This window comes from Gymnogyps californianus, unplaced genomic scaffold (assembly GCF_018139145.2).
Source record: "Gymnogyps californianus isolate 813 unplaced genomic scaffold, ASM1813914v2 HiC_scaffold_32, whole genome shotgun sequence".
In the NCBI taxonomy this organism is placed as follows: domain Eukaryota; kingdom Metazoa; phylum Chordata; class Aves; order Accipitriformes; family Cathartidae; genus Gymnogyps; species Gymnogyps californianus.
The window spans coordinates 331,351-354,260 of NW_026114202.1; the positions used below are offsets into that span (position 1 = coordinate 331,351).

General features: G+C 60.6%; 1 protein-coding gene across 1 annotated transcript; it reads left to right on the forward strand.

Moving 5' to 3' along the window:
- Positions 1 to 2,225: 2,225 nt before the first annotated feature.
- ANKRD52 (ankyrin repeat domain 52) lies at positions 2,226 to 21,997 on the forward strand. The gene is made up of 28 exons (XM_050914162.1): positions 2,226 to 2,254; positions 4,775 to 4,858; positions 7,287 to 7,365; positions 8,582 to 8,652; positions 10,408 to 10,608; positions 10,753 to 10,840; positions 10,997 to 11,139; positions 11,302 to 11,514; positions 11,631 to 11,709; positions 12,301 to 12,415; positions 12,504 to 12,586; positions 12,675 to 12,792; positions 13,737 to 13,805; positions 14,139 to 14,279; positions 14,475 to 14,552; positions 14,879 to 14,990; positions 15,663 to 15,734; positions 16,194 to 16,395; positions 16,865 to 16,952; positions 17,100 to 17,217; positions 17,463 to 17,682; positions 18,350 to 18,437; positions 19,312 to 19,395; positions 19,595 to 19,740; positions 19,954 to 20,036; positions 20,541 to 20,623; positions 20,878 to 20,969; positions 21,633 to 21,997. Exons 1-28 carry the CDS (start codon positions 2,228 to 2,230, stop codon positions 21,875 to 21,877), a joined length of 3,222 nt encoding a protein of 1,073 aa, XP_050770119.1. The 5' UTR covers positions 2,226 to 2,227; the 3' UTR covers positions 21,878 to 21,997.
- The last annotated feature ends 913 nt before the right edge of the window (positions 21,998 to 22,910 follow it).

Consider the following 22,910-nt stretch of genomic DNA (forward strand, 5'->3'; position numbering starts at 1 on the left):
CCGCCGGGGCCGCAGACCCCCGTGGCCACGGGCGTCCCCGGGCCCCCCCCGTCCCGCCCCACCAGGGTCCCCTCGGTGTCCCCAAGGTCCCCCCGGCGGCCCCCAGGACCGCGGGGGGCCGGGACCGCGGGCCGCTCGCCCCGTGGGGTCTCCCCCAGGCCTGCCCGGCCCCGATCGTCCCCCGGGGCCCGCCGCGGCCCTCGCCGGTGTCCCCGCGCCCTGTATGACCTCCAGCCCCCGGGCTCCGGCCCCGCTCCGCTCCGCCCCCGCCGTCCGCCCCGGTCCCGCCGCCCGGGCCCCGCGGCCCTGCCCGGTGCCGCCGCCCGGTGTGGGCGCGGGCGCTCACCTGCCGGGCGGGGCCGCCGCGGCCCGCAGCCGCTGCCGCGCCCCGAGCTGGAGGGCGCCGCGGAGCCGCCGGGCCGCCATGACCGGGGCCGGGACGCGGCTCCGCTGCCCTCGCACCGGCGCCGCCGCCGCCGCCGCTGCCGTGACCTCTCACCCCGCCCGCGACGTCACCGCGTCGCCATAGAGCCCGCTCGCGTCACGGCCCGGGGGGCGGGGCGAGGCAACGCCTCCCGCGCGGGGCGCGACGGGAGCTGTAGTCCGGATCGCGCGAGGGACGATGGGAAGTGTAGTCCGGGGCCTGCGGCCTCCCCGAGCCCCCCGCGTTCCTCCGGGCCGGGCCCGGGGGTCCCCGCGTCCCTCCCGCCCCGGGGCAGCCGGGGGCTGGATTCGGGCGCGGCGCCCAGCGGTACCCGGAGGGGCCCAGAGGCCCCGGCAGGCAGGCAGGCCGGCCCCGGTGGGGCACACCGGCCTGCGGCCCCGCTGGCCACCCGCCTCTCCAAGCGGTGGCCGGTGCTGCGGCTCCCTTCTCCCGGGCAGAAATGTCAGCAGCTGCTCGCCGGCTCCGTCACTTCACCTTGGTTTGCTGGTTAGGTAACAGCCGGCTAACGACAGGTCCAAACGCGTGATAAAAATAGCCCCAGCAGCGCCGTCCCCGGTGCCTCAGCCCCTGAACGTGGCTCGGCCGGGCCGGAGCGGTGCTGCCACGCCAGCCACGCGACCCAGCCCCGCCAGCCCACGCCTGTCCCCGGTCACTGTTTCCAGGGATGGGGAGCCCTGGGTGCCGTGCCCCGCCACACACACCCCCTCTGGGCAGAGCAGAAGAGGCAATAAACCAGGAATTCCCCGTTCCCGCTGGAACCGGGCAGCCCAGCGCAGCGGGAGGCACCGCCAGTTCCTTGATTTAACGTTATTTCCAAGCAGGGGATGGACGTGGGCCGGCCAGGCAAGGCTTCGAGCCTGCCTGCTTGCAGCGGGGGGCTGGGAGGGACCGCGGGGGCCAGGAGCAATTGGGGAGCCGGTAAAGTGACGGCCTGGTCCTGTGAACAGCCCAGCGAGCGGGAAGCGCTTTGCTGCATCCCAGGTGCTTGGGAGAGCACGGGCGGACATGGCAGCGGGCAGCAGCGGGGACGCAGGCAGCACTGCTGGGTGAGCAGGCAGCGGAGCCGTGAGCGGGCAGAGCTGCCCCCTGCCCCGGCCCCGGTACCGAGCCGCCCCGCCAGCCCTGAGCGGCGGCACGGCTTGGCGATCGGCGCGGCGGAGGGAAGGGGTTGCGGGGCAATGCCTGCGCACGTTGGTGCGATCGACGCCCCGGTACCCGCTATAGCCGCCCAGGGAGGACGGTTCCAGCCGGCCAGACCCCGCGGACCAGGGCAGAGACGGCATGGCTCCTGCCAGGCTTCCCTCCGCGGTGGCTTGCCCCCAAGCCGTGGCGGCGTGATGGGATGCTCACCCGCCGCCCCAGCCTCCCTCCTGCCTGGTGTGGAGACCGTGTGCTGGATTTTGGCTGGGGGAAGCAGCAACGTCCACGGGGAAGCGGCTGCTCGGGGTGGCCCGGCGGAGTGGGGGGAGACCCGGGGGTCCCCCGGGCCCGGGGAGGGGGGGGGGGCTCCCGCGGGGGCCCGGCTGCCCTCCCTGGGGACGAGGGGCCCGGGGCCGCCCTCCCGCAGACCCCGCAGGGTGTCCCGGCGGCCCGGCCCCCCCCACCCCCCCGGCTCCGCGGGCCCCGGCGATGGCGGCCGGCGGCGGCGCTGCGGCCCGGCGGCGGCGGCCGCTCCCCGGGCGGTGGGCGGGCCCAGCCGCTCCCCGCCCCGCCAGCCGCCCGAGCGGAGCCGCCGCGGCCGGAGCCCGATGCCGGGAGCTGGGCGCTGAGGGCGGCCCCGAGATGGGGATTCTCAGCATCACGGACCAGGTACCGCCGCCGCGCCCGCCCGCCCGCCCCCGCGCCGCGCCCGGCCGCGCCGCCACGCCAGCCCGGGGATGCGCGGCCTAGTGCGCGCCGCCGCTGCCGCCGCCGCCGCCGCCGCCACCGCCGGGCCCGGCCCGGCCGCCGCCCCAGGCCGCGGCCCCCGGCCCGCCGCCGCGCGGGGCCGCCCGGCCCGCTCCCACCTGCCGCCCGGGCCCGCCGGGCCTCCCGCGCCGCCCCGCCGCAGCCCCGGCCCGGCGCGGGGCTCGCAGCCCGCCGCGCTCCGCTCCCGCCCGCGGCCGCCGGGACCCGGGGATCGGCAGCCGGGCCCAGCGGGGCGGGACCCCCGGCCCGGTGAGGGCAGGACCCCGGTGACGGGACCCCCCCCCCCCCACGCCGCAGGGAGCGCGGACCCCCGAGAGGGAATCCCCGCCCCGGGACCCCCTGCCCCGGCGGGGGTGGGAGCCCCGGGACGAGACCCCGGCCCGGCATCGCTGCGCCTCCCGCTGCCGCCCCCGTCGTGTCCCCATCGGGTTTTGGGACCACCCCTGGGGTGCAGGGTGTCCCCATCGGGTTTTGGGGACGCCCCTGGGGTGCAGGGTGTCTCCCACGCCGGGTTTGAAGGCAGCCCCCACCCCGGTGCCGCCGGCGCGTAGCCCTCGCCCGGCTCCCGGCCTGCCCGTCGCGGGGTCTCGCCTGGGACCCCCCATCCCTGAGCAGCCTCGTCGCCTTCCCCCGGCCGGGAGCTCCTCCTGCGGCACGGGCGCTGCCGCTCCTGGCCCTGCTTCCCTGGGCTCGATGTCCGTACCCCATCACCAGAGCGGTGACCCCCGGCATCGCCTTGGCTTGGACACCTGCTCTTCCCCGCTTGTTTTACATAAACCGCCTTTATCCACCTCAATTTCGGAGATCGGGGCTGCTGGCCCCTCGAAACCCAATATTTACACCTGCCCCTCGTCCCCCGCTCCTGCGGTATCGTTAATATAGCAAGTGTTTAAAGCCTGGCGGGGTGGATGAAGGAGGGGAGGGGTGAGGACGAGGGATTGATCTGTGATTTAAATAGAAGTTGGTTTTTTTTTTGGTAACCAAAACATTTAGCTTTCCCTGTGAATGGTGGGTGGGTGTGTCAGACCCAGCACTGCTGCAAACCGCGCGCCACTGAAGACTGCTCAGGGCATAATTATCGTCTGCGATTCTTTCCCTTTCTTTTTTTTTTTTAAAAACCTTTTTTTTTAATGTCTAACGAGTGATGCTGAGTCTGCTGCATTCCAGGGGAATGACTCATGCCTTCCCTCTGACCTGGGATGTGTTCCCCGTGTTTGACTGCTTTTACTTTGATGGTAGGGTGAGCAGATGAGCGTGAGGTTGACTGGGCAGCAGGGACGAGAAGGGATTGCCTTGAAGGCGAAGCCCTGTTGTTCCTCCGAGAGGTCAAGATGAGCGGGGCTCGCCGGTTTTGGCCATTAGCTCCAGCCTTAGGTGTGTGGGCAGAGCCGGAGGGGCTGTGCCGGGGCTGCCGCGGCTCGCTCGGGGTCGCAGCACCCTGGACTTGCCGTGCAAAAAGCAGCAGAGGCTCGGCCGGCCGGAGCAGGGAAGCGTTGGGTTTGGCAGCGATCGTGGGGTGCCAAGTGCTGAACGGACCTAGAGCACCACAGCCTCTGCCCCGAAGAACCTGCTGCAGGAAAATGGCATTTTTAGGCCTGTGAAATGAGAAATGGGGTGCAGGGTTCTCGGGCGATGCCCGGAGGTTGGGCAGCACCTAACCCACCGACCTGCCCCGCCGCACGAACGGCTCCGGCAGCTCAGGCTGCTGGTTCTGCAGCCCACGGCACCGGCTGGCCCTGTGACCTGGGCGAGGGCTCTGCTCCTGGTTTTTACCGAGGTCTGCTAGGTAACTACTTCGAGATGTGGGCAGCAGGAAACAGGAGGAGCTCCAGGCTGGGCTTTGCCAGGCTGGGCTTTGCCAGGCTCTTTGCGCCGTCGGAGCCAGCGTAGCGTCGTAGGTGTTTCTCAAAAGATAGGAGAGCAGCAGTAAGTGTGCAGCCTTCCGCAGGAGAGCATGAGGCATCACCTAGTTGTGCCTTGGGAAACCTGATTCACTGTCTGCAAAGATCTGTCTCGTACCAGGAGACTTCAGCCAGCTCGGAGGGACAGTTTTCTGGCTGTGGCTGCAGCTTTGGATAGCGGGAGCTGGACCTGCCTTTCCGTGCTCGGGCGCTGCACGTGGAGGCTTCTCCAATGATTCCTTGGCCTGTTCACCAACGAACAACCAAGAAAAGTACCTTTTCTGGCTTGAAAATTGGTGCCTGGTGCTGGCCGAGCCACGGACGCGAGGAAGCTGCCGGGTGCTGCCGCTGGGCCCAGCTCTGGCAGCAGCAGGCGCGGGGGGCTCGTTGGTGGAGCGAGGTCCTGGCTGAATCAGGCTGGTGTAAAGTCTCTGACATGCCGCGACGCTGCCGGTTCTCCTCCCTCTCGTGTCCTCCGCGTGGTGCCACCTTCACGACTTGCTTCTCTTTTTCTTTGTAGCCTCCTCTGGTCCAAGCCATCTTCAACCGCGATATAGAGGAGGTACGGTCGTTGCTGAATCAGAAGGAGAACATTAATGTATTGGTGAGTGCTGCCTGGCTGTGCTCGCTCCCCTTCCTTCACCCAGCTCTCCCTGTTTCCTTCCCTGCAGTGCGGTTCTTTAGCAGAGGGGAGGGCAGAGGCTCAGCGGGTGAGACGTGGGTGCTGTCACGGGGGGCTCTTTTTGGCGAAGATGGTCGGAGCTGGGGCTTTGAAACAAAATTTCCTGGATTCTGCTCCTGGCTTGGCCGCCATTTGCTGTGCAGCTTTGTCCTGTTGCCTCGATCTTGCCATCTGTAAAATGGGGCGCGTGGAAGACCAGAACTCCCGCCCCTCCCCAGGAGATGGTGAGAGCCTCCTAAAGCCCTCGGCCCTGCAGAGCGTCGCTGAGAGGCTCTGGGGTGTGTGGGAGGACTTCTCACGGAGGCTCAGCTTTGCTGCCTTGCCAGTTTACCTTTTTCTCCTTTGGGATGGCGACCCAAAATAGTTTGGTGTGAACGCAGCAGGTCTGCCTTGTGATGAGGTGGTTCCCCAGGGGGGAAGGAGGATTTGAGCTGCTCAGCAAAGCGGAGTTCACCTCATGGGTGTTAGGAGGGGTTTCCACTGCGCTCGTCTTAAGCCTGATGGCAGAGGGTGGTTTTGATGCTCGTTCCAGAGCAGGCGGGGAGGCCGGGAGAGGCGGCCGCTGTTCGGACACATCCCCCTGGGTCCTGCGAGCGGCCGGGCTGGCTCCTGGGGGAGCAGCCCTCGGTAGCCCCAGTCTGGTGGTGAGGAGCGTGGTCTGTCCTCACATGGAGTGTGGGAGCCAGGCTCCGGCGAGGGAAGGGGTGAAACCTGCCTACGAGCGTTCCCGTCTGACTTGTCAGCGTGCCTTCCCTTGATCTGGTTTACGAGCTTCCCGCTAACAAATCAGTGGCAGATGTGCCGATAAGAAACGCAGCCTGCTGCGACGCAGGCTGGCGGGTTGGCCGGCCCTGACTGCACCGGCCCAGGTCCGCCTGACATGGTGGCACAGTTGGACTGGTGCCGGGTCAGCAGTTCCTGCGCTCTCAGCCCAAAAGCCAGGCTCAGTTGTGAGCTCTAGGCAAGAGCAGCCTGTTCTGGTTCACCGTCTCCTCTAAGCTGTGGCATTAACCGGGGCTCCGGTCCGTGCTGCTCCCAGCTGTGCTGCAGGCAGCTGCCGGCTTTTTGGCACGCTCCTATTAGTTTCGCTGAGCGCTTCGTCAGGGCGTTCGCCCGACCCAGCCTGCAGAGCCGGGGCCGGTGCGCGCCCCGATCCTCGTGGTGTTAAGCCCTGAGGTCAAGGGCGGGCGCTGCGGACGCTGGCCGGTGTCCTGGGAAGGTGAGGGCGGCCCCACGCTGGTGCCCGTGTGCCGGCAGGACTAACGATTCGATCGCATCTTCGCTTGTTACACAGAGATAGCGTGTGGATTTTTTTCCATGACTGGTTTGGTTGGGGACCCGGCAGCTCTTCGTCCTCTCTTGTCAGGAGAGAGGGTTGGGATTGTTTTGCTGAGCTCTCGCGCAGCTGCTGAAGGAATAAAACCACAATTGTTAACACTTAATTTCCTTTTTGTGTGCAGGTTTAGAAATGTTGTTGCTTGTTCGGTGACCTGCCAGCTGGGTTTCACTTTCACATCCTCCTGCCTGGTTGTGCCAGCACAAGTTGTTACCAAAAAAAATGAAACCACCACCATTTTCCAAATGGTTTTTAACCTTATGAAAAGCAATTACATTTTTTTCCCCCCAAACACAAAATCTGGGGCTTGAAATGGGTTGTGCTCATCTGGCTTTCTACTTGTTTGCTTCCTGGCTTTAGTACATGGCATGTTCCCCAAGGAAAGCTTGAACCAAATGCCTGGAGGCAGACGTTACCCAGGGCCTGGCCCTGAGTAAACAGAAGTGAAAGGTATTTTTAATTCGGCTAATCCAATCTAAGATCAGAGAGGGGCTTCTGCACCTTCCTGGCCTTCAGCAGCCGGCAGGCCCGAGTCTGATTTCGGAGCTGTCTGTAATTCTGAGTGTTTTTTATTGTTGGCCGAGAGGATAAAAGCGTGCAGAATGGGACGGGCTGTGCACTGCCAGAGCACGGCCAGGCTTTCGTCTCGGATCGCAGAGTGCTTTGCAGACGTTCATTAAGTCCAGTAGCCCCGGAGCCAGGTCGGGTCGGTCTCCGGGGAGTCAGTGATGAAACGAGTGGCTGGAGCTCTCGCAGCCTCCCCGTCTCGTGCTGGGGTTATGGCCCACGTACCCTCTGCTCCGGCCACCGTGTACACCCCGGCACCCGCGGAGCTCCCAAAGGGCTGCGCACCCCCGCAGCACCGCAGGAGGGTGCTGGGTTTAAGCAGTTTTTCCCCCGTCCCGCATCCCGAGATGCTGCTTAGGGGAGGTGTTGGGGCAGAGTGGAGTGGAGGAGGGATCTCCCTGCCCTCGAAGCTCACAGACGGTTTTTGTTTCTCACATCCCTGCTCAGGACCAAGAAAGACGAACGCCGCTGCATGCTGCTGCCTACATAGGAGATGTTGCAATCCTCGAGCTCCTCATTCTGTCAGGTAAGGGCCAAGGCTCAGGGCGCTTGGCTCGAGCGCTGGCGCTGCCTTTAAGGCATCTTTCTGATCTCCCCTGGCCTTAGGGGTGCAGAGCAATAGTTTTTGGTCACCCTCCAAGCAACCGTGTGCTCATGCTTAAGCCAGTGGGGTTGCAGCCAGGGGAAGACTAGGAAATGTTGCCATAATCCGAAGAGGTTTGTTCAGACGGAGAAGCGTCTTGGAACTGAAATAGCAGAGGTGGAAACCAAGCCAGGAGGGGGATGTGTGCAAGATGTTAGAAGGAGGTGCTGGAGGAGGGTGCAGTGGGGATGCACGCCTCGGAGATGCCTTGAACGGCAGGACGCTCAGGGGAGCAGAGTTTCACTTGCTCATGGAGAGGGGTCAGCTGAAAACCAGGGGATTTTGCTCAGTTTTGGCTTGTGTTACTGGGCGTAAAGCTGCCCTTCGCTTTCCTCCGGAGACGCTCGGCCCTGTGCCTGTGCGGTGCAGACAGGGGAATCTCCTCGTCCGCTGTTCACCAGTGCAGCACCTCGGGGCACCGTGGGCGTCGCAGCTACTTGCTGGTGGTGTGGGGGAACCCCGAGGCTGGCATGATCCTACGTGACCCTGACAAGGAGAGACTTGGGGAAATCCTTTGCTGAGGGCTTGTTAAACAGGACTGGGGACGTTCAGCTCCGTCTGCAGAGCATGGGATGCCCTTACGTGCCCTGTGTTGATTTTTGCATGCCTGTGTGCTGAGTTCTCGGCAGCAGAGAACGGCAGGGGCTTCAGGGGTTGTGAGACCTAAGAGCCTAGCACAGATCTGGAGCTGGGATGGCGGTAATCTGTCGTCCTTCCTTTCTAATACAGAGATGCAGCCCATAGCGACCACAGCTCACAATGTGAAATGCTCTGTTTTTTTGTCTCAAGTGGCCTTGTTTTAAAGCAAGGAGCAGAACTGCTCGCTGGGTCTTTGCTGTGGTTTTTTTGGCTCAGTGGGGAAGCTGGCACTCTGGGAGATGTAGTCTCTTCGGTCTCCCAAGGGATGTCGCTTGTTCCTCTTGCAATTCACAGAGTCTGTCCTCATGTAAAGCTCAGCGCGAGGTCCCCGCTTGCAGCAGAACGGGCACTCTTGCCCGGCGGGTGCCTCAGAGGTGGCTGCAGACCTGCCCGGGGACTCTGGAGCGGGGGCAGCCGGTCACCTCTCTGTCCCCTGACGCCTCCTTTTGTTCTTCCTCAGGTGCTAATGTTAACGCGAAGGACACTGTTTGGCTCACCCCGCTACACCGCGCTGCGGCTTCTCGTAACGAGGTAGGTTCCCTCGGAAGTGTCCTCTGGCGCTGTCTGCTCCTTGCATGGAGGTGGTGGGCGCTGATGGGAGGGGGGGACCGTGCTTCTCCTTCTCTTTTCCATCTTGCCTGGTTTTGGCTGAGATGGGTGGTCTCATTAGAGTGGAGAGGGGACGAACGCATAATTCAGAGGCTGAAAATGAGAGCTGGAAAAAAAATCTCCTTGGTTCCCTTCCCTTCATCCTTCCGGAGTTAGCACATGGGTTTTCCCCACAACCTCCTCCTCGCCTTTCCCCCTTCCCCAGGGCTTTGTCTAATCCAGCTTTACATTTCTTTGAGGGATGATGGGGCTCTCACCCTTTCTCTCCAGTGCTGATTCCAACGGCTCTTGTTGGAAAGATTTCCTGATGTGTAGCTTTTGTGGGCTTAACTTCATCCCACTTAACTTTGTCCTGTTTTGAGTTGCTGGAGAGCAAGAAACTCTGTGGTCGTGTTGATTGGAGCCAGAGGATCAGAAGCCCTGACTCTGACATGCAGGGCAAGTTACCACACATCGACTGCTTGCATGAATTCTCTTAATCGGCAGCAGACACGGGATGAAACACATTAGCGTAAACCTCTACTTGAAGGCGTTTGCTGTGAACATGTGTGGACAGTTACTGTGGGTCGCTAAAATACGGGAGCTCAGCAAGCCGAGACTGTTTTGCTGTCAGGTCTGAACTGCTGCTTGTCTGTGAATTTGAGCACGCTCGTTTGCTTCTCTGCCTCGGCTCAGATGTGCTGGAGAGCCACCTCCCTCGGTCTGTCCCTCCCTGGGGTGCTTGGCACAGGGCTCTGCCAGTGCCCTGCATGCCCAGCTCCTGAGAGGAGCCTTCCCGAAACGCCTGTATGCTTCATGGCTTTTCCTGCCCAGAGCCTGCTCTCTGGGATTGCTGGGTTTATGTACTGCCCGGCCGTTCCATGTGCTTCTCCCAGCCGCGAGTGGTATCAGCTAGCCCTGGGAGAAAAGAGCAGAGCAGTGAGCCATGGGGCTGGGATCGTTGGAAGTGCTGCCCCAACGCTGCGTGGAAGTGGACAGCCTGCAAACCGTAGCAAGGAAAGTGTGGGGTTGCAGCGAACAGCCTCTACCAGCAAAAGGGGGAAATAATTATCAAATATAGGTCAGTGGGTTGCATGTGTCATCCCCCGGGCGCTTCGCACCTCGTGAGTCATGGATGAACACTCACTCACAGTTAAATCACGTGGCTCGGAGGTATTTCTCCTGTGCCGGTACCCCCGTGCAGCCGCGTTTCAGAGCTGCACTTGGGTGGGATGAGCCCGGCTCATTCAGGTCCCACACACCGAACTCCAGCCTGGAAGGAGCTGGAGCAGCCCCGGTGAGGGCTGGAGGATTTGTGTAGGGAAGACTCCTTCTCCCTGCTCATTCTTGGAGTCTCTCTCACGCTGTCTTTACCTCCCTCACCCTTTCTCTGTGATAACATCCTGAAACACAGCCGTACGTGGGCTTCAAAAGGTCATCAGGGGCACGAAAGCAAACAAGTCCTTTCCTTTGACAGAGTGGGGAGAAGCCGTACTTGTGAGCGTGCGGAGCAGGCTCAGCTCAGCCCTGCAAGGGCAGCTCTGGCTCTCAGGGCTGTAGGCTGGTGTGGATCTGGGCAGCCCTGTGTGTGCTGAAAGCATGAGGTGGACCGAGCCGCAGCTTCCCCCACGGGGCTGGAGGGCTTCTGCGGGCTCCAGCAGGTTGGGTTAGAGCTCTGCTTTCCTCTGCTCCTGCCAGAAGGCACTTCACCTCCTCCTGAAGCACTCGGCAGACGTCAATGCCCGCGACAAGTATTGGCAAACGCCTCTGCACGTCGCCGCTGCCAACCGGGCCACCAAGTGCGTGGAGGCCATCATCCCCCTGCTGAGCACTGTCAACGTCGCGGACCGCACGGGCCGCACGGCGCTGCACCACGCCGTGCACAGCGGCCACCTCGAGGTAGGCGAGGCGGGTTCGGGCGCAGGGGGTGCCGTGCGTGTCCCCCTTCCTGGGTCCGGGCTTCGCAGGTGGCGAAGGCACCTCTGCCTGCGCAAGCGGGGAGGAATGGCAGCCTTGCCTCTCTCACCACTTCTCCCCATCTAGATGGTGAACCTGCTGTTGAACAAAGGGGCCAGCCTGAGTACTTGCGACAAGAAGGACCGCCAGCCCATCCACTGGGCAGCTTTCCTAGGTAGGTTTTGCCCACGGGCATCGGTCCGGTTTCTTCTCCCACGTTGCTTCCTGCCTGTGGATTCACCTTTCAGGGTGGTGGGGCTCCCCAGAGGCTGCTGTGCTCAGGTCTCTGTTTTCCGGGGTCCCCTGGCTCTTACCGCTGTCTCCCGGACAGGGCATTTGGAAGTTCTGAAGCTGCTGGTGGCTCGGGGAGCTGATGTGATGTGTAAGGACAAGAAGGGCTACACCCTGCTGCACACTGCGGCAGCCAGCGGCCAGATCGAAGTCGTGCGTCACCTGCTGAGGCTGGGAGTCGAGGTAAGACCCCCGGGGCTGCGAGCAGGGTGGGCTCGGGTGCGGGCCGGTCTGGAGACAGGAGTAGGAGAGGGTGCTGGGTGGTGGCAGGAGCCCTGGCTGGTTCTCGGCTGCCTTTTTTTCTTCCTGAATCCCCAAATCCTCTGGGGTTTGTTGCTCCCACAGATCGATGAACCAAATTCCTTCGGTAACACTGCACTTCACATTGCCTGTTACGTGGGCCAAGATGCCGTGGCCAACGAGCTGGTCAATTACGGCGCCAACGTCAATCAGCCTAACGAGAAGGGCTTCACCCCTCTGCACTTTGCTGCCGTCTCCACCAATGGGGCCCTGTGCCTAGAGCTCCTCGTGAACAACGGGGCCGACGTCAACTTTCAGGTCTGGCAGTGAGGGGTTGAGCTTGGGGATGGGGGGAGCGGGGACCCGCTGCCCGGCGGGAGAGCTCGGGGAGGGTGGTGGGAAGCCTGATGCGACGTGGCTTCTGCTCTCTGCAGAGTAAGGAAGGGAAGAGCCCTTTGCACATGGCTGCCATTCACGGACGGTTCACGCGTTCGCAGATCCTCATTCAGAACGGTGAGTGCCTTCTTCCTCCGGCCCTGGGTTACCTCAGCCTTTTCTTGTGCTTCTCAGCACCTGCCTCTGGGACCTCCCTGTGTGTTTGCTCGGGGCGTTTAAGAGCTGTACAATTATCACTCAAATTCACTCTGTGCTCTTGGGGCTGTTGCCGCTGGCCCTGTGCTGCTCGGGGGTGGCAGGGAGTGTGCATGCGCTCAAGGGCAGCGAAGTGCAGACCAGGGGACTGAAATTCCAGCCAGGTCAGAGCTGCTGTGGCCAAAGAACATTCCCACTGCCACGTCCAGCCTGAAAGACAATATTCTTGTAAGAGGGCTGCAGGCTTGGCAGACACCCCAGGGGTTCAGCCGGAGACCTCCGGAGCTGAACGCGTCCCCTCCTGGGGCAAGGGGGAGAGATCTAATGCCCCGGGTTTGCAGGATACAAGTGGGGTCTCAGCTCAGAGAGCTACAGTTCTTCTGCACGATGCTGAACGGACTCAAGTTATTAGCCATGTCCCTGAGACGGAGACGTGGCCATCGGAACAGCCGGGGCTGCTCGGGACTAGAACGCAGAGACTCACTGGCAAAGCACTCGGCTTTTCCTTTCTAGGCAGTGAGATTGACTGTGCTGACAAATACGGCAATACCCCCCTCCACGTTGCTGCTAGATATGGCCACGAGCTGCTAATTAGTACTTTGATGACGAATGGTGCTGACACTGCAAGGTAAGGAAGGACTCTTCCTCCCTTTCCCTGCCCTGGGCTGGAGGGTGGAGAAATGATCCATCCTGACTCCCTTCTCATCTCCTGGCAGGCGTGGGATCCACGACATGTTCCCTCTGCACTTAGCTGTTCTCTTTGGATTTTCAGACTGTTGTCGTAAGCTACTTTCCTCAGGTGAGTGGCTCAGCCGCCCCTCCTGCAGCGGGGGCACTCGGGGGACCCTCGAGCTTCCCCCTGACTCCCTGCCCCTCCTGCCACCCAGGTCAGTTGTACAGTATCGTCTCCTCGCTGAGCAATGAGCACGTGCTGTCTGCAGGCTTCGATATCAACACGCCTGACAACCTCGGGAGGACTTGCCTCCACGCTGCTGCTTCTGGAGGGTGAGCTGTGCGTGGGGCGCCGGTCCGACACTGCGTGCAGGAAGGTCGCTGCCTCCCCCCAGCCCAAACCGTAACCCTCCTCTCTGCCCGTGAGCTACAGCATGGGCAGCCCAGTGCAGTGCTTTGGTCAGGATTGGGAGTCAGACCCCTGGGTGCTGTTCCCGGCACTGAGAGAGAACGGAGACCTGTGTTTAGAGCAGGAGTGAAAATGGAAATGTTTTGGCTCTGTTCTGCTGCTCACTCTGTGACTCATCCCGATCGCTCCCCTCCGTGGCTGTTTACCCTTCTTTAAAATGGGGCTAAAATGCTTCCTTGGCTGGGGGTTCGTAAAGGGCTCACAAGCTGATGCCTGAAAAGCAGCAGGGATTTAGCTGGCTGTGTAAATGCCTTGTATTGTTTGCCAGGGAGTTTGATTTCGTGCGGTGCGTTGAGAGCAATACGGCAGAGGTGTAGAGTCCCGTCGAGGACCTCGTTTCTGCTATGTCTGTGCGATGCTTGAGAGCCCGTCACGGAGCCGTCCTTCGGCATCGCAGCGCTGTTACCCTGCCTGAGCGGCGGGAGCAAGGCACTGACGCAGAAGCCAGAAATCCTAGATCTTTTTTGTAGCATAAAATCCAGTGCGTCAGCTGCACTAATGCCATGGCTAATGTCTCTCTGTAATTGCCTGGTTGTTTGAGAGCTCCACGCAGTGCAGGATAGCGCTGGTAAGGCAGGAAGCAGGAAGGGTTATTTCACTGGAGAGCAGGGAAGAGCTTTGTGTATGCAGCATCCAGCCATGGCTGCGGCTCTTATGCTGCCCAAAGGTGACAGACTGAATTGAGCTTCTGCACGTCCAGGCTGTGCGGGTGAGAAGCGTAGCTGTCTTGTCTGCAGCTAGGAGGAGTTTGCGTTCCTGCTGTGGTCCCTTCTGATCTGTGTCTAACTCATCTCCCTACCTCCTGTAGGAATGTTGAATGTCTTAATTTGCTGTTGAGCAGCGGTGCTGACTTGAGGAGGAGAGATAAATTTGGAAGGTAAGTGTGCTGTGGGCCTTGCAAGGGAGCAAGGGTGATTCCTCCAGCCCAGAAACAGCTGGAGCGCACCGAGCCTGGGTTTGGGTTGGGACGTTCCTAAGACCTGTGCTGCATTTGGTGTCTAAAGCCGCTTCTTTCACCTCCTCTCACCCCAAGGGGTCCAGCTCTGGCTCTTCAGAAGGAGCTGCTGACCCAAACCCTTGAGCTAGAGCAGGGTGCAGCTCAGCAGCAGGGGGGTGGCTGGCTCCCTGGGTCCTGCCTTGCTGCCAGGCGAGTTTCTCCATCTGTGACAGGCAGCGCTGCTAAGCCCCCTTCTCCTTTCCGCCTTCCCAGGACTCCACTGCACTACGCAGCTGCCAATGGCAGCTATCAGTGTACGGTGACACTGGTCACGGCAGGAGCCAGTATTAACGAGGCTGACTGTAAAGGCTGTACCCCCTTACACTATGCTGCTGCTTCGGACACATACAGGAGGTGGGTGTCTCGGGGGCATGCGCTCCTCGCTGCTGGGGCTGGGGACGATGGCACGCTGCTGGGCAGTGCTGCTCTGCTGTTCCCTGGCCACCTCCCTGCAGCTGGTGCTCGGCGGTTTGCGAAGAGGGGAGCGCTTTGAGGAGCGTGGGTGGGAGGGGGTAATCAGCAAACTGATGCAGCTCTCTGACCTTTCAGAGCAGAGACTCATTCAGGAAACAGCCATGACACTGATGAGGAGCCACTGAAGGAGTCCAGGCTGAAGGAGGCATTCTTGTGAGTCCGCGCTGCAGCCCCATCTGGCAGTTGTTTGTTGTTTACCCCTTCCCCGGACCCCTGCATGCAGTCGCTAGAAATACCTTGCTTCTGCTTACGCTCAACTGAGCAGTGATGCCGTGGAGGAAACATCTGCTGATTTGATTCTCGAGGCAACCCTGGCCATCGCTTCCTGGTCCTCACTTCCAGTGGGCTTTGCATGCGCTCCGTGTCTTGAGGGGATTAGTACAGCATCTGCTCTGAGATAAATCCGGGGGTTCCCTGCAAAGCTCTGCCTCTCCAATCTCCCCTTTTTCTTGAGCTCCCCTTTCTCTTGCTCGTTGCAGTTGTTTAGAGTTCTTGCTGGATAATGGTGCTGACCCATCCCTCCGGGACAAGCAGGGATATACCGCTGTCCACTATGCAGCTGCGTACGGCAACAGGCAGAACCTCGAACTGGTGAGTGAGCGGGAGAAAACCCTCTGTGCTGCCAGGAGAAGCGGGGAACCCCCCCCTAACGAACGTGTCAAGCCCTGTGGTGTCCAGGTGTGGCTAAAGGACCGTGTGTGTTGTAGGCACTACAGTGTCAGGGTTTGTCCAGGAGGAAGGGAGATGGGTTTGATTAAAAAGCATGGGGACTCTTGGGGAGCCACTGTGCTGGGAATACCATGGAGGAAAGACCCGGGCCTGAGTGAGATGCCTGAGAGAAAGGAGCTTTGTTACCCGGCACGAGGGACGTATGGATGTCTTGCTTAAACCCCTGGCAATAGAGCAAGGTTGGACTTTTAAAAGGAAGCCTGCAGACCTGTGCCAAGGAAGAGCTCTTGCAGTACAGAAAATGCCTTGTAACTCTGTCTGAAATGCCTGCATTGTTACAGGGTAAGCTTGCAGCCGTGTGGGCATAGGAAATCATACGAGTAGTTCGGAGGCTTGGGGATAGCAGGGACTTGATGTGACTGTCTATGCAGGGCCCAAAGCCAGGTTAAGGAAGGTCCCGTCCTGAAATTCCTGTCATTCTGGAGCAGATGAGATGGTTTTCTAACCCCTCTGCAGCCTGCTGGTGGACAGGGCGTCTGTCGAAGCCTCCGTGAGTCCAGGATCAGTTATGGTTTTGTGTTGTTGCTGTTGCAGCTCCTGGAAATGTCTTTTAACTGCCTGGAGGATGTGGAAAGCACCATTCCAGTCAGCCCTTTGCACTTAGCTGTAAGTACGGCTGGCCCGGCTCCAGGGTTGTGGAGGGCACTTGGCTCCGTGCGGGGTTCACGCTGAGTCCTGGAGAGGTACCCGCTCCCGGGCGGCACGGCCTGGGCCCTGCAGCTGTCGGTGCGGAGCGGGGCAAGGGAGGAAAGGTGCCGGCAGCTGGGGAGCGGCTTTCCCCACAGGCCGTCGTTCAAAGTCCCTTCGATTTGTGTGTTAAACTCCTTGCTCTTTCCAGGGCTTTCTGGATGCTGCTGTTCGGAGTCACCTCCCTTGTCTGAGTGCGGGCAGGGGTGGGAGTGGGCGAGGGCTTTGTGTGGGACCCAAGTGCAAACGAGAGGCAGTGGCCGGGCAGGAGCCCATCGAGCTGGAGGGACCCAGGGGGCAGGAATTGTCCCGGGGGGGGGACACTTCTGGGTGCAGCCTCTGCAGGCACCGCTTTAACGTGGCCTGCTTTGTCCTCAGGCCTATAATGGTCACTGTGAAGCCCTAAAGACACTTGCCGAAACCCTTGTGAACCTCGACGTGCGGGACCACAAGGGGCGGACGGCGCTGTACCTCGCCACGGAGAGAGGCTCCACGGAGTGCGTGGAGGTGCTCACCAGCCACGGCGCGTCCGCTCTGGTGAAGGAGAGGAAGAGGAAGTGGACCCCTCTCCACGCTGCAGGTGACGGAGGGGACACAGGGCTGGGGACGGTTGGGGGCAGCGAGGGAGCGTGTCCAGAGCCCTTCCAGCCATCGGTGCCACCGCTGCCGAGGATGCCAGTTCACCCGGCTGCTGTGCGGGGAGAGGGAAGGGGCTGTGGTTTAGGGGGCTGTGGTTTAGGGTGATGCTTAGAGGCAGGATGGGGCCGGTGCAGCCTGCTGTGATGTGCCAGCAGAAGCTGAGGGTCCAAGTGGCTCGGCGGCGGGTGGGAGAGAAGACACCAGCAGCTTCTGCACGCACGTGTCTTCAGCTCAGCCTGTGCACGTGCTAATCAGTCCTGTAGCCTAGCAACCCCATAACGAATTTGCTGAGCCACGTGTGCCTGGCTGCTGGGCGCGAGCCCCTTCCTTTGGTTTGCGGCTGTGGCTGGAAGGAGGGGACCCATCTGTACCTGTGTTTGACTCCTCCTTTCCTCGTGCGTTGTCTCCAGCTGCCAACGGGAACACCGATTCCCTGCACCTCCTGATAGACAGCGGGGAGCGGGCAGACATCACCGACGTCATGGACATCCACGGCCAGTGAGTTTGTCCGGATGTTTCTCTTGGGATCTGTGTGGCACGGGGTCAGGCCCCTTGCAGGGTGGCTGGGGCAGGGGAGAGAGGGCGATACTCAAACCCAGCTGATTTCCAAGCCCGCTCTCCTCCCTGCTGCCTTTTCCCCCGCAGAACCCCGCTGATGCTGGCGATCATGAACGGCCACGTTGACTGTGTCCACCTGCTGCTGGAGAAGGGATCCACGGCCGATGCAGCGGACAAGAGGGGAAGGACCGCCCTGCACCGAGGGGTGAGTGCACCCCTGGGACCGGGGCAGGCTGGGAGCCCTGCAGCTTCTGCTCGTCCTCCTGAGCGGAGGCTGCTTGGAGAACAAGCAGGCGGTTTCTTTTGTTGCAAGAGTCCTCAGTGAAAGAGCCCATTTTCCCTTCCTGAGATGCAGCGTTTGAGAAGAAAGCTGTGGAAGAAGGGGGTAGTTCTGTTGCTAAATGATTGAAGGGTGAGATCTGACCTCCTGGTCCTCTTTCCTGGCCACAGGCTGTGACGGGCTGTGAGGACTGCCTGGCTGCCCTGCTGGACCACGATGCCTTCGTTCTGTGTCGGGATTTCAAAGGCCGGACCCCGATCCACTTTGCGTCGGCGTGCGGGCACTTGGAAATCCTGAGGACCCTGCTGCAGGCAGCCCTCTCTACTGACCCTCTGGACTCTGTGGTGGACTACAGCGGTTACTCACCGATGCACTGGGCTTCATACAGTGGTAAGGACCTGGGCTGGGCCCCTGCCCACCTCTGCTCTGCTCTGCCTAATGATGGGGAGGAGGGAGCGAGGAAGAGCCAGGTTGTCCCTCTGTCCCCCACTGCTTTGGGAGCCATCAGCCCAGCAGTGAGTTCAGCCTGGTGGAAAGGACGGCACAAAGCTGGGAGGGAGGCAGGGAGTTTTTCTCCTGCTGCCAAGCTCCTTAAAAAAGGAATGAAGTATGAAAACAGCTATTGCAGAACAGCTGAGGCTGCTTCCTCCAGGACTGCTGGATTTATAGGATTATTTGGCTGTCACCCTGGCTGCAGGGAGCGGTGGGACTGATACAGCAACAGGAAGGGATGTCTCAGCGTTTCAAGGGGAGGCTAGCAATGTGGCTGTGAAGTCCTTCAGAAGACGGTGTAGAATTAGAAACCTCCTGAAGTACAGCAGCTTTGCTGCCAGGGACGAAACAAAACCACTGCCTCTGTGCTGGGGAACGGGTTGGTTTAGGCACTTTGGTGCTGCTGGTCCTGTGCTGGTCCCGTGCTGGTCCTGTGCAGCCTCTGGGGCCTCCGGCTCTTTGGACGTGGAGAGAGCCAGAGGGGCATACTGTCCCTTCTTGCACTGTTACAGGCGAGGAACCACGGGCTGCGTACTGATGTATTTCTGTCCCTCCCTCCTCACAGGGCATGAAGATTGTCTTGAATTGTTACTTGAACACAATCCGTTTGCGTACCTAGAAGGAAACCCCTTTACTCCATTGCACTGTGCAGTGTAAGTGGCGCCTGGGACCTGCCCGGGGTTCGTCCCAGCCAGGTGATGTGGGAGAGGCGATACCTGGTCTGAGTGGAGGAGCTCCAAACCCTGCCCTGCTTGCCAAGGGCTCTTCGCTGGGCAGCAGCCGCTCCTCGGGGTGGTACTGCCCGCTCATCCCAGCTCCCTTGCGGCAGGGAGGCGGTTGCTGGACTGCTGGAGGTCCTCGGGGAGCTGTAAAGCAGCTGTCTCGTTGGCTGTGCGCAGCACAGCCAGGGCTGTCGTGTACCAGAATCCCGTGCCAGCAGGCTTTCAGCTCGATGGAGCTGCCAAGGGCTTGGGGTTCAGCCCTTGCCGGCCCTCTGGGATGGCTCATCTCTGCTCTTTGGTTATGGAGCATCTCGGGAAATCTCCAGGCTTCCCACGAGGCTCTGGGGATGGGCTCTGGTGGGAGAAGGGCTCCACGTTGTCCCAAGCCTTCTTCCTCAGAGGTGTCTGGGGCAGTGTGAGCATGATCCCTGGGGTCCCGCTGGGCACAGAGGGCTTTGGGGCTGATGGTGATTCCCTGGCTCTGCAGCCAGCAGAGGAAGGAGGGTGCTGCCCTGGGCAGCTGTGGAGGGATGAGGAAGGTGGAGGCATTGCCACGTTCTGCCTGGGGTGGGCCTGGTGCGTCCCTGGGACACGTAGCAGCAGAGGGATGGCCAAGGCTGTTGTCTGGCATGGTACTGTGTTTCCTTGAGTAATACCGAGAAGGGTAAAAGGGCATTTTACCCTAAACAACTCGAGACCAGCTGCTATTTGCATCCGAGCCCCAGGAACGTGCTGCTTACTCCCACTGCAGATGTGCTAATGCCGCTTAGTCTTGTTCTAACTTTCCTTCTCATCCCCACCGCAGAATTAACAACCAGGATGGCACTGCTGAAATGCTGGTGGAAGCATTAGGTGCCAAGATTGTTAATAGCAGAGATGCCAAAGGAAGGTGAGCACAGACTTGTCCCTCTCTTGTCACCCACTCCCAGGTGCTGCTGGGTGGTGGCTGTGACTCCCCCAGTGATTTCCACATGACTTCCCATGGCACAAAGGGACTCCGACGTCCCCAGACTTGTCTGTTATGCCTGGGCAGTCTTGCTGGGGTGGGTGCTGTGCCGCCCTCTTTACCCGCTCTCTTGTTTTCCCAGGACACCCCTTCACGCTGCTGCCTTTGCAGACAACATCCATGGTTTACAGCTGCTTCTGCGCCACCAAGCCGAGGTGGACATGACTGACAAGCTGGGGAGGACTCCCCTCATGATGGCTTCTGAGAACGGGCACACTGCAGTGGTCGGTACGTGGCTGGCAGCCGCTTTCCCCAGTATGGGGTGCGAGCCTCCCTCTGCCTCCTCCGTAACCGGGTCCCGTGGGAGCCGGGTTGTCCCTCTCCTCGTAGGTGCGCTGGGATGGCTGCCCCACTCCTGCCCCCTCAGCACAGGGCCCCTGCCCCACATTGCTGGGCTCTATGCTGCTGCTTTTCAACAGCAGCTGTCCCTCCTCCTTTCAGAGTTCCTGCTGTACCAAGCAAAAGCAAATATAACTGTGCTGGATGTCAACAAGAACACAGCTCTTCACCTGGCCTGCAGCAAGGTAGGGAGCCGGCCGCTCGCAGCCGCGATTGCAGTCACCATCACCTTCAGCCTTGCCACCTTAATGAGAGAGGTTGTCCGCCTACTCCTGCCCTGCCAGAGCAGAGGCGCGGGCCCTGGGCTTGCTCTGCCTGCCTGCGTACCTGTCTTGACCTGTACAGATGCTCCTGATACAGCTTTGAGCAGCTTAGGTTGTGGCACAGACCCGTCTGTGTTTTTCCTGGGCACCCCCTGTGTGAGCTCGGTGTGCTTCCTGGGGCGTGGTGGGAGCAGGAGGCTTGTGATCAGCGTGTCCACGCAAAGAAGGAGATGCTGCAGAGGCGGCGGAGGGGACAGCAGCTTGTCTTCTCAGGCCCTGCCAAAGTGGTGAACTGTTGTTGAAGGTTGGGTTTAGGGAACGTTTCCGTATCCCGGGGAATCGCATTCCACTCGGACAGCACCAGGTCCCCTCCACTGCCCCTGCCTTCCTGCTTGTGCACTATAAACGGTCTGCTCTCCTTTCCAGGGTCATGAAAAGTGTGCCTTGTTGATCCTGGGGGAAACCCAAGACCTTGGCCTTATCAATGCAAGTAACAGTGCTCTGCAAATGTGAGTATTTGGACAGCTGGCGCCAGCGGGGAGAAACAGGGCTTTGCTGGGGGGGTGATGCAGTGGCGAAAGGGTGGCAAGCTCTGCTCCTGCTTGGGGCGCGCAGCGAGCGTGCGAGCAGGTAGGCTCAGGAGCAGCCAGGCCCCCAGCGTCTGCCCTTGAAGCCGCTCGCAGGGGCCCCTTGTTTCAGCACAAGGTGTTCAAGGCAGGTGGCTCCGCTGCCGGGTTGACGCTGCCTTTCCCTCTCCCCCCAGGCCGCTCCACATCGCAGCTCGGAACGGGCTGGCCTCCGTCGTCCAGGCCCTGCTCAGCAGAGGTGCCACTGTGCTGGCTGTGGATGAAGAAGGTGCGTGTTCCTCGCGGGTGCCCGGGGTGGGGGTTCAGCGTGATGTCCCTGGGGGACGGGGGCTGCCCGGGGAAGCGCTCAGCCGGGATCGGAAGGATTTCCGCATCCCTTCCGTGGCTGAGCAGCACGTTCTCAGCTCACGGCATCGCAGGAACAGCCTGGGTGAGGACATTGTTAGCACCCTGGGAAAGCATTGCCAGGTCCCGCAGGTGTTTGAAATACGTCTTTGACCCGCCGTGCATCTTTGGTGGCTGTGGCTCTCCTGCCGGTTGCAGGCAGGCACAAAACCAGCCCAGCCTGAGCCAGCGATAAGCCGTTGACTCACTTGCAAGTTGGCAGAAACTGGTTGTTGTGGCCAGAAGCTTTTTCTCCCAGCAGAGTTCTTGCTCTGCTGGAATACCTTTAAGTTGAGAAAAATATCATTGTGTCTGCCGTGCTGCCAGGGCTTCTGAGGCCTTTTATTCGTCGTCTGCTGATCCTGGCACGCTTCAAAGCCGTTCCTGCAATTGCAGGGATTGCTGGTGCCCAGAAGCAGGGTCTTTTGAGATAAAGGCAAATAGATGTCCTGGCTCCTCAGTGCAGGGGTGGAAGCCGCCCCAGCCGAAGCGTTCCCCGGGGAAGGCGCCCGTCCGGGGCGGTTCTTCACCCCTGGCTTTGTTCTAGGTCATACCCCAGCCTTGGCATGCGCCCCCAACAAGGACGTTGCCGACTGCCTGGCACTTATCCTCTCCACCATGAAGCCTTTCCCACCTAAAGACGCCATCAGCTCTTTCAGCTTCAACCTCCTCAAGAACTGCGGCATTGCAGCCAAAACCGCCGCCTGCGGGGCCCTGCCCAACGGCAGCACCTGCCCCTACAGCAAGGACCGGCACAATGCCATCGGCTTGGACGGCTGTTACTCGGAGTAGCTTAAACTATGGGTGACCTAATATCTTATTATATTTATTTAGAAATTCTATAAATATAGGGCACTTTAAAGGAGAACAAGACTGGGCAGGCCTTCTAGCGTGGCCGGATAGGCCAAGAGTTCAGCGCTTCCTCTTCTCGCTGGGCTGCCAGCGCGGTGCCAAAGCTGTTAATTGCTTTAATGAGCAGCTGGCAGTGCCGTTCCCGTCCCCTGCCCCTTCTCAGTCCTCTCCCCGTCAGCGCCTGCTCGCAGCCCTCCGACGGCAGGGCAGGAGACGGGCGCTGCGGGGTTAGGGCTTCGCCCGGCCGAGACGAGGCAGGTGCCACCATCCGCTGGCCCGCAGGCGGGAAGGGGGCTCGTGCCCCGGCCTTCGGGGTGGGCTGAAATCGGTTCCGGCGTTTCCCGGTGCCTCATGCCAGCCTCCCGCCCTGCCTCGCCTCCGGGACGCCCCCGGGGCTGCCCTGAGCCCTCGCTCCGGCCGGCCGGGACGGGGAAGCCTGAACTCTTGGTGGGATGGGGGGGTGGGAGTCTCTGGGAATTGGCTGGTCTTGCAAGCGCTGGGGTGGGTGTTAGCTCCTGGCCAAGTGCCACTGTAACTGCTCCTCTCTTGCAATCACTTTTTTTCTCATGCTCATCCTTCGATTCCAATACAAACACTTGAATCAAGATCTACTGTACCTGGGACACTAAAATATCCTGTTGGCAGCTGTCATTTATATGCAAAAACGGGTGCTGCTGCCCAACCCCGCGGTCGGCTGGCTGCGGATGCGCTGCTGGAGCCTCCCTCCCCACACCAGGCACTTTAGGGATTCTGTTGGTTGGTTGGTTTTTTTTTTTTTTCTTGGCAAAATGTCGGATCCTAAGAAACGATTCTTTTTTGAATTTTTGTTCTCTGTTTTGCGTGGCCGTTTCCATGCGAGAGTCAGTGTTGCTTTTTTTTTAAAAAGAAAAAAGTTATTTATAAAGAAACGAGCATTTACCTTTAAAAAAACAACAAAAACCGTAAAAAAATTTCTGAAAGTTTTAGCCTTTTA

Coding starts and splice junctions, on each gene's coding strand:
- ANKRD52 (XM_050914162.1), top strand. CDS start 2,228: ATGGGGATTCTCAGCATCACGGACCAG. Junction 10,609..10,752: donor TGCACAGCGGCCACCTCGAG/GTAGGCGAGGCG, acceptor CTCCCCATCTAG/ATGGTGAACCTGCTGTTGAA. Junction 17,218..17,462: donor GGACCGCCCTGCACCGAGGG/GTGAGTGCACCC, acceptor TCCTGGCCACAG/GCTGTGACGGGCTGTGAGGA.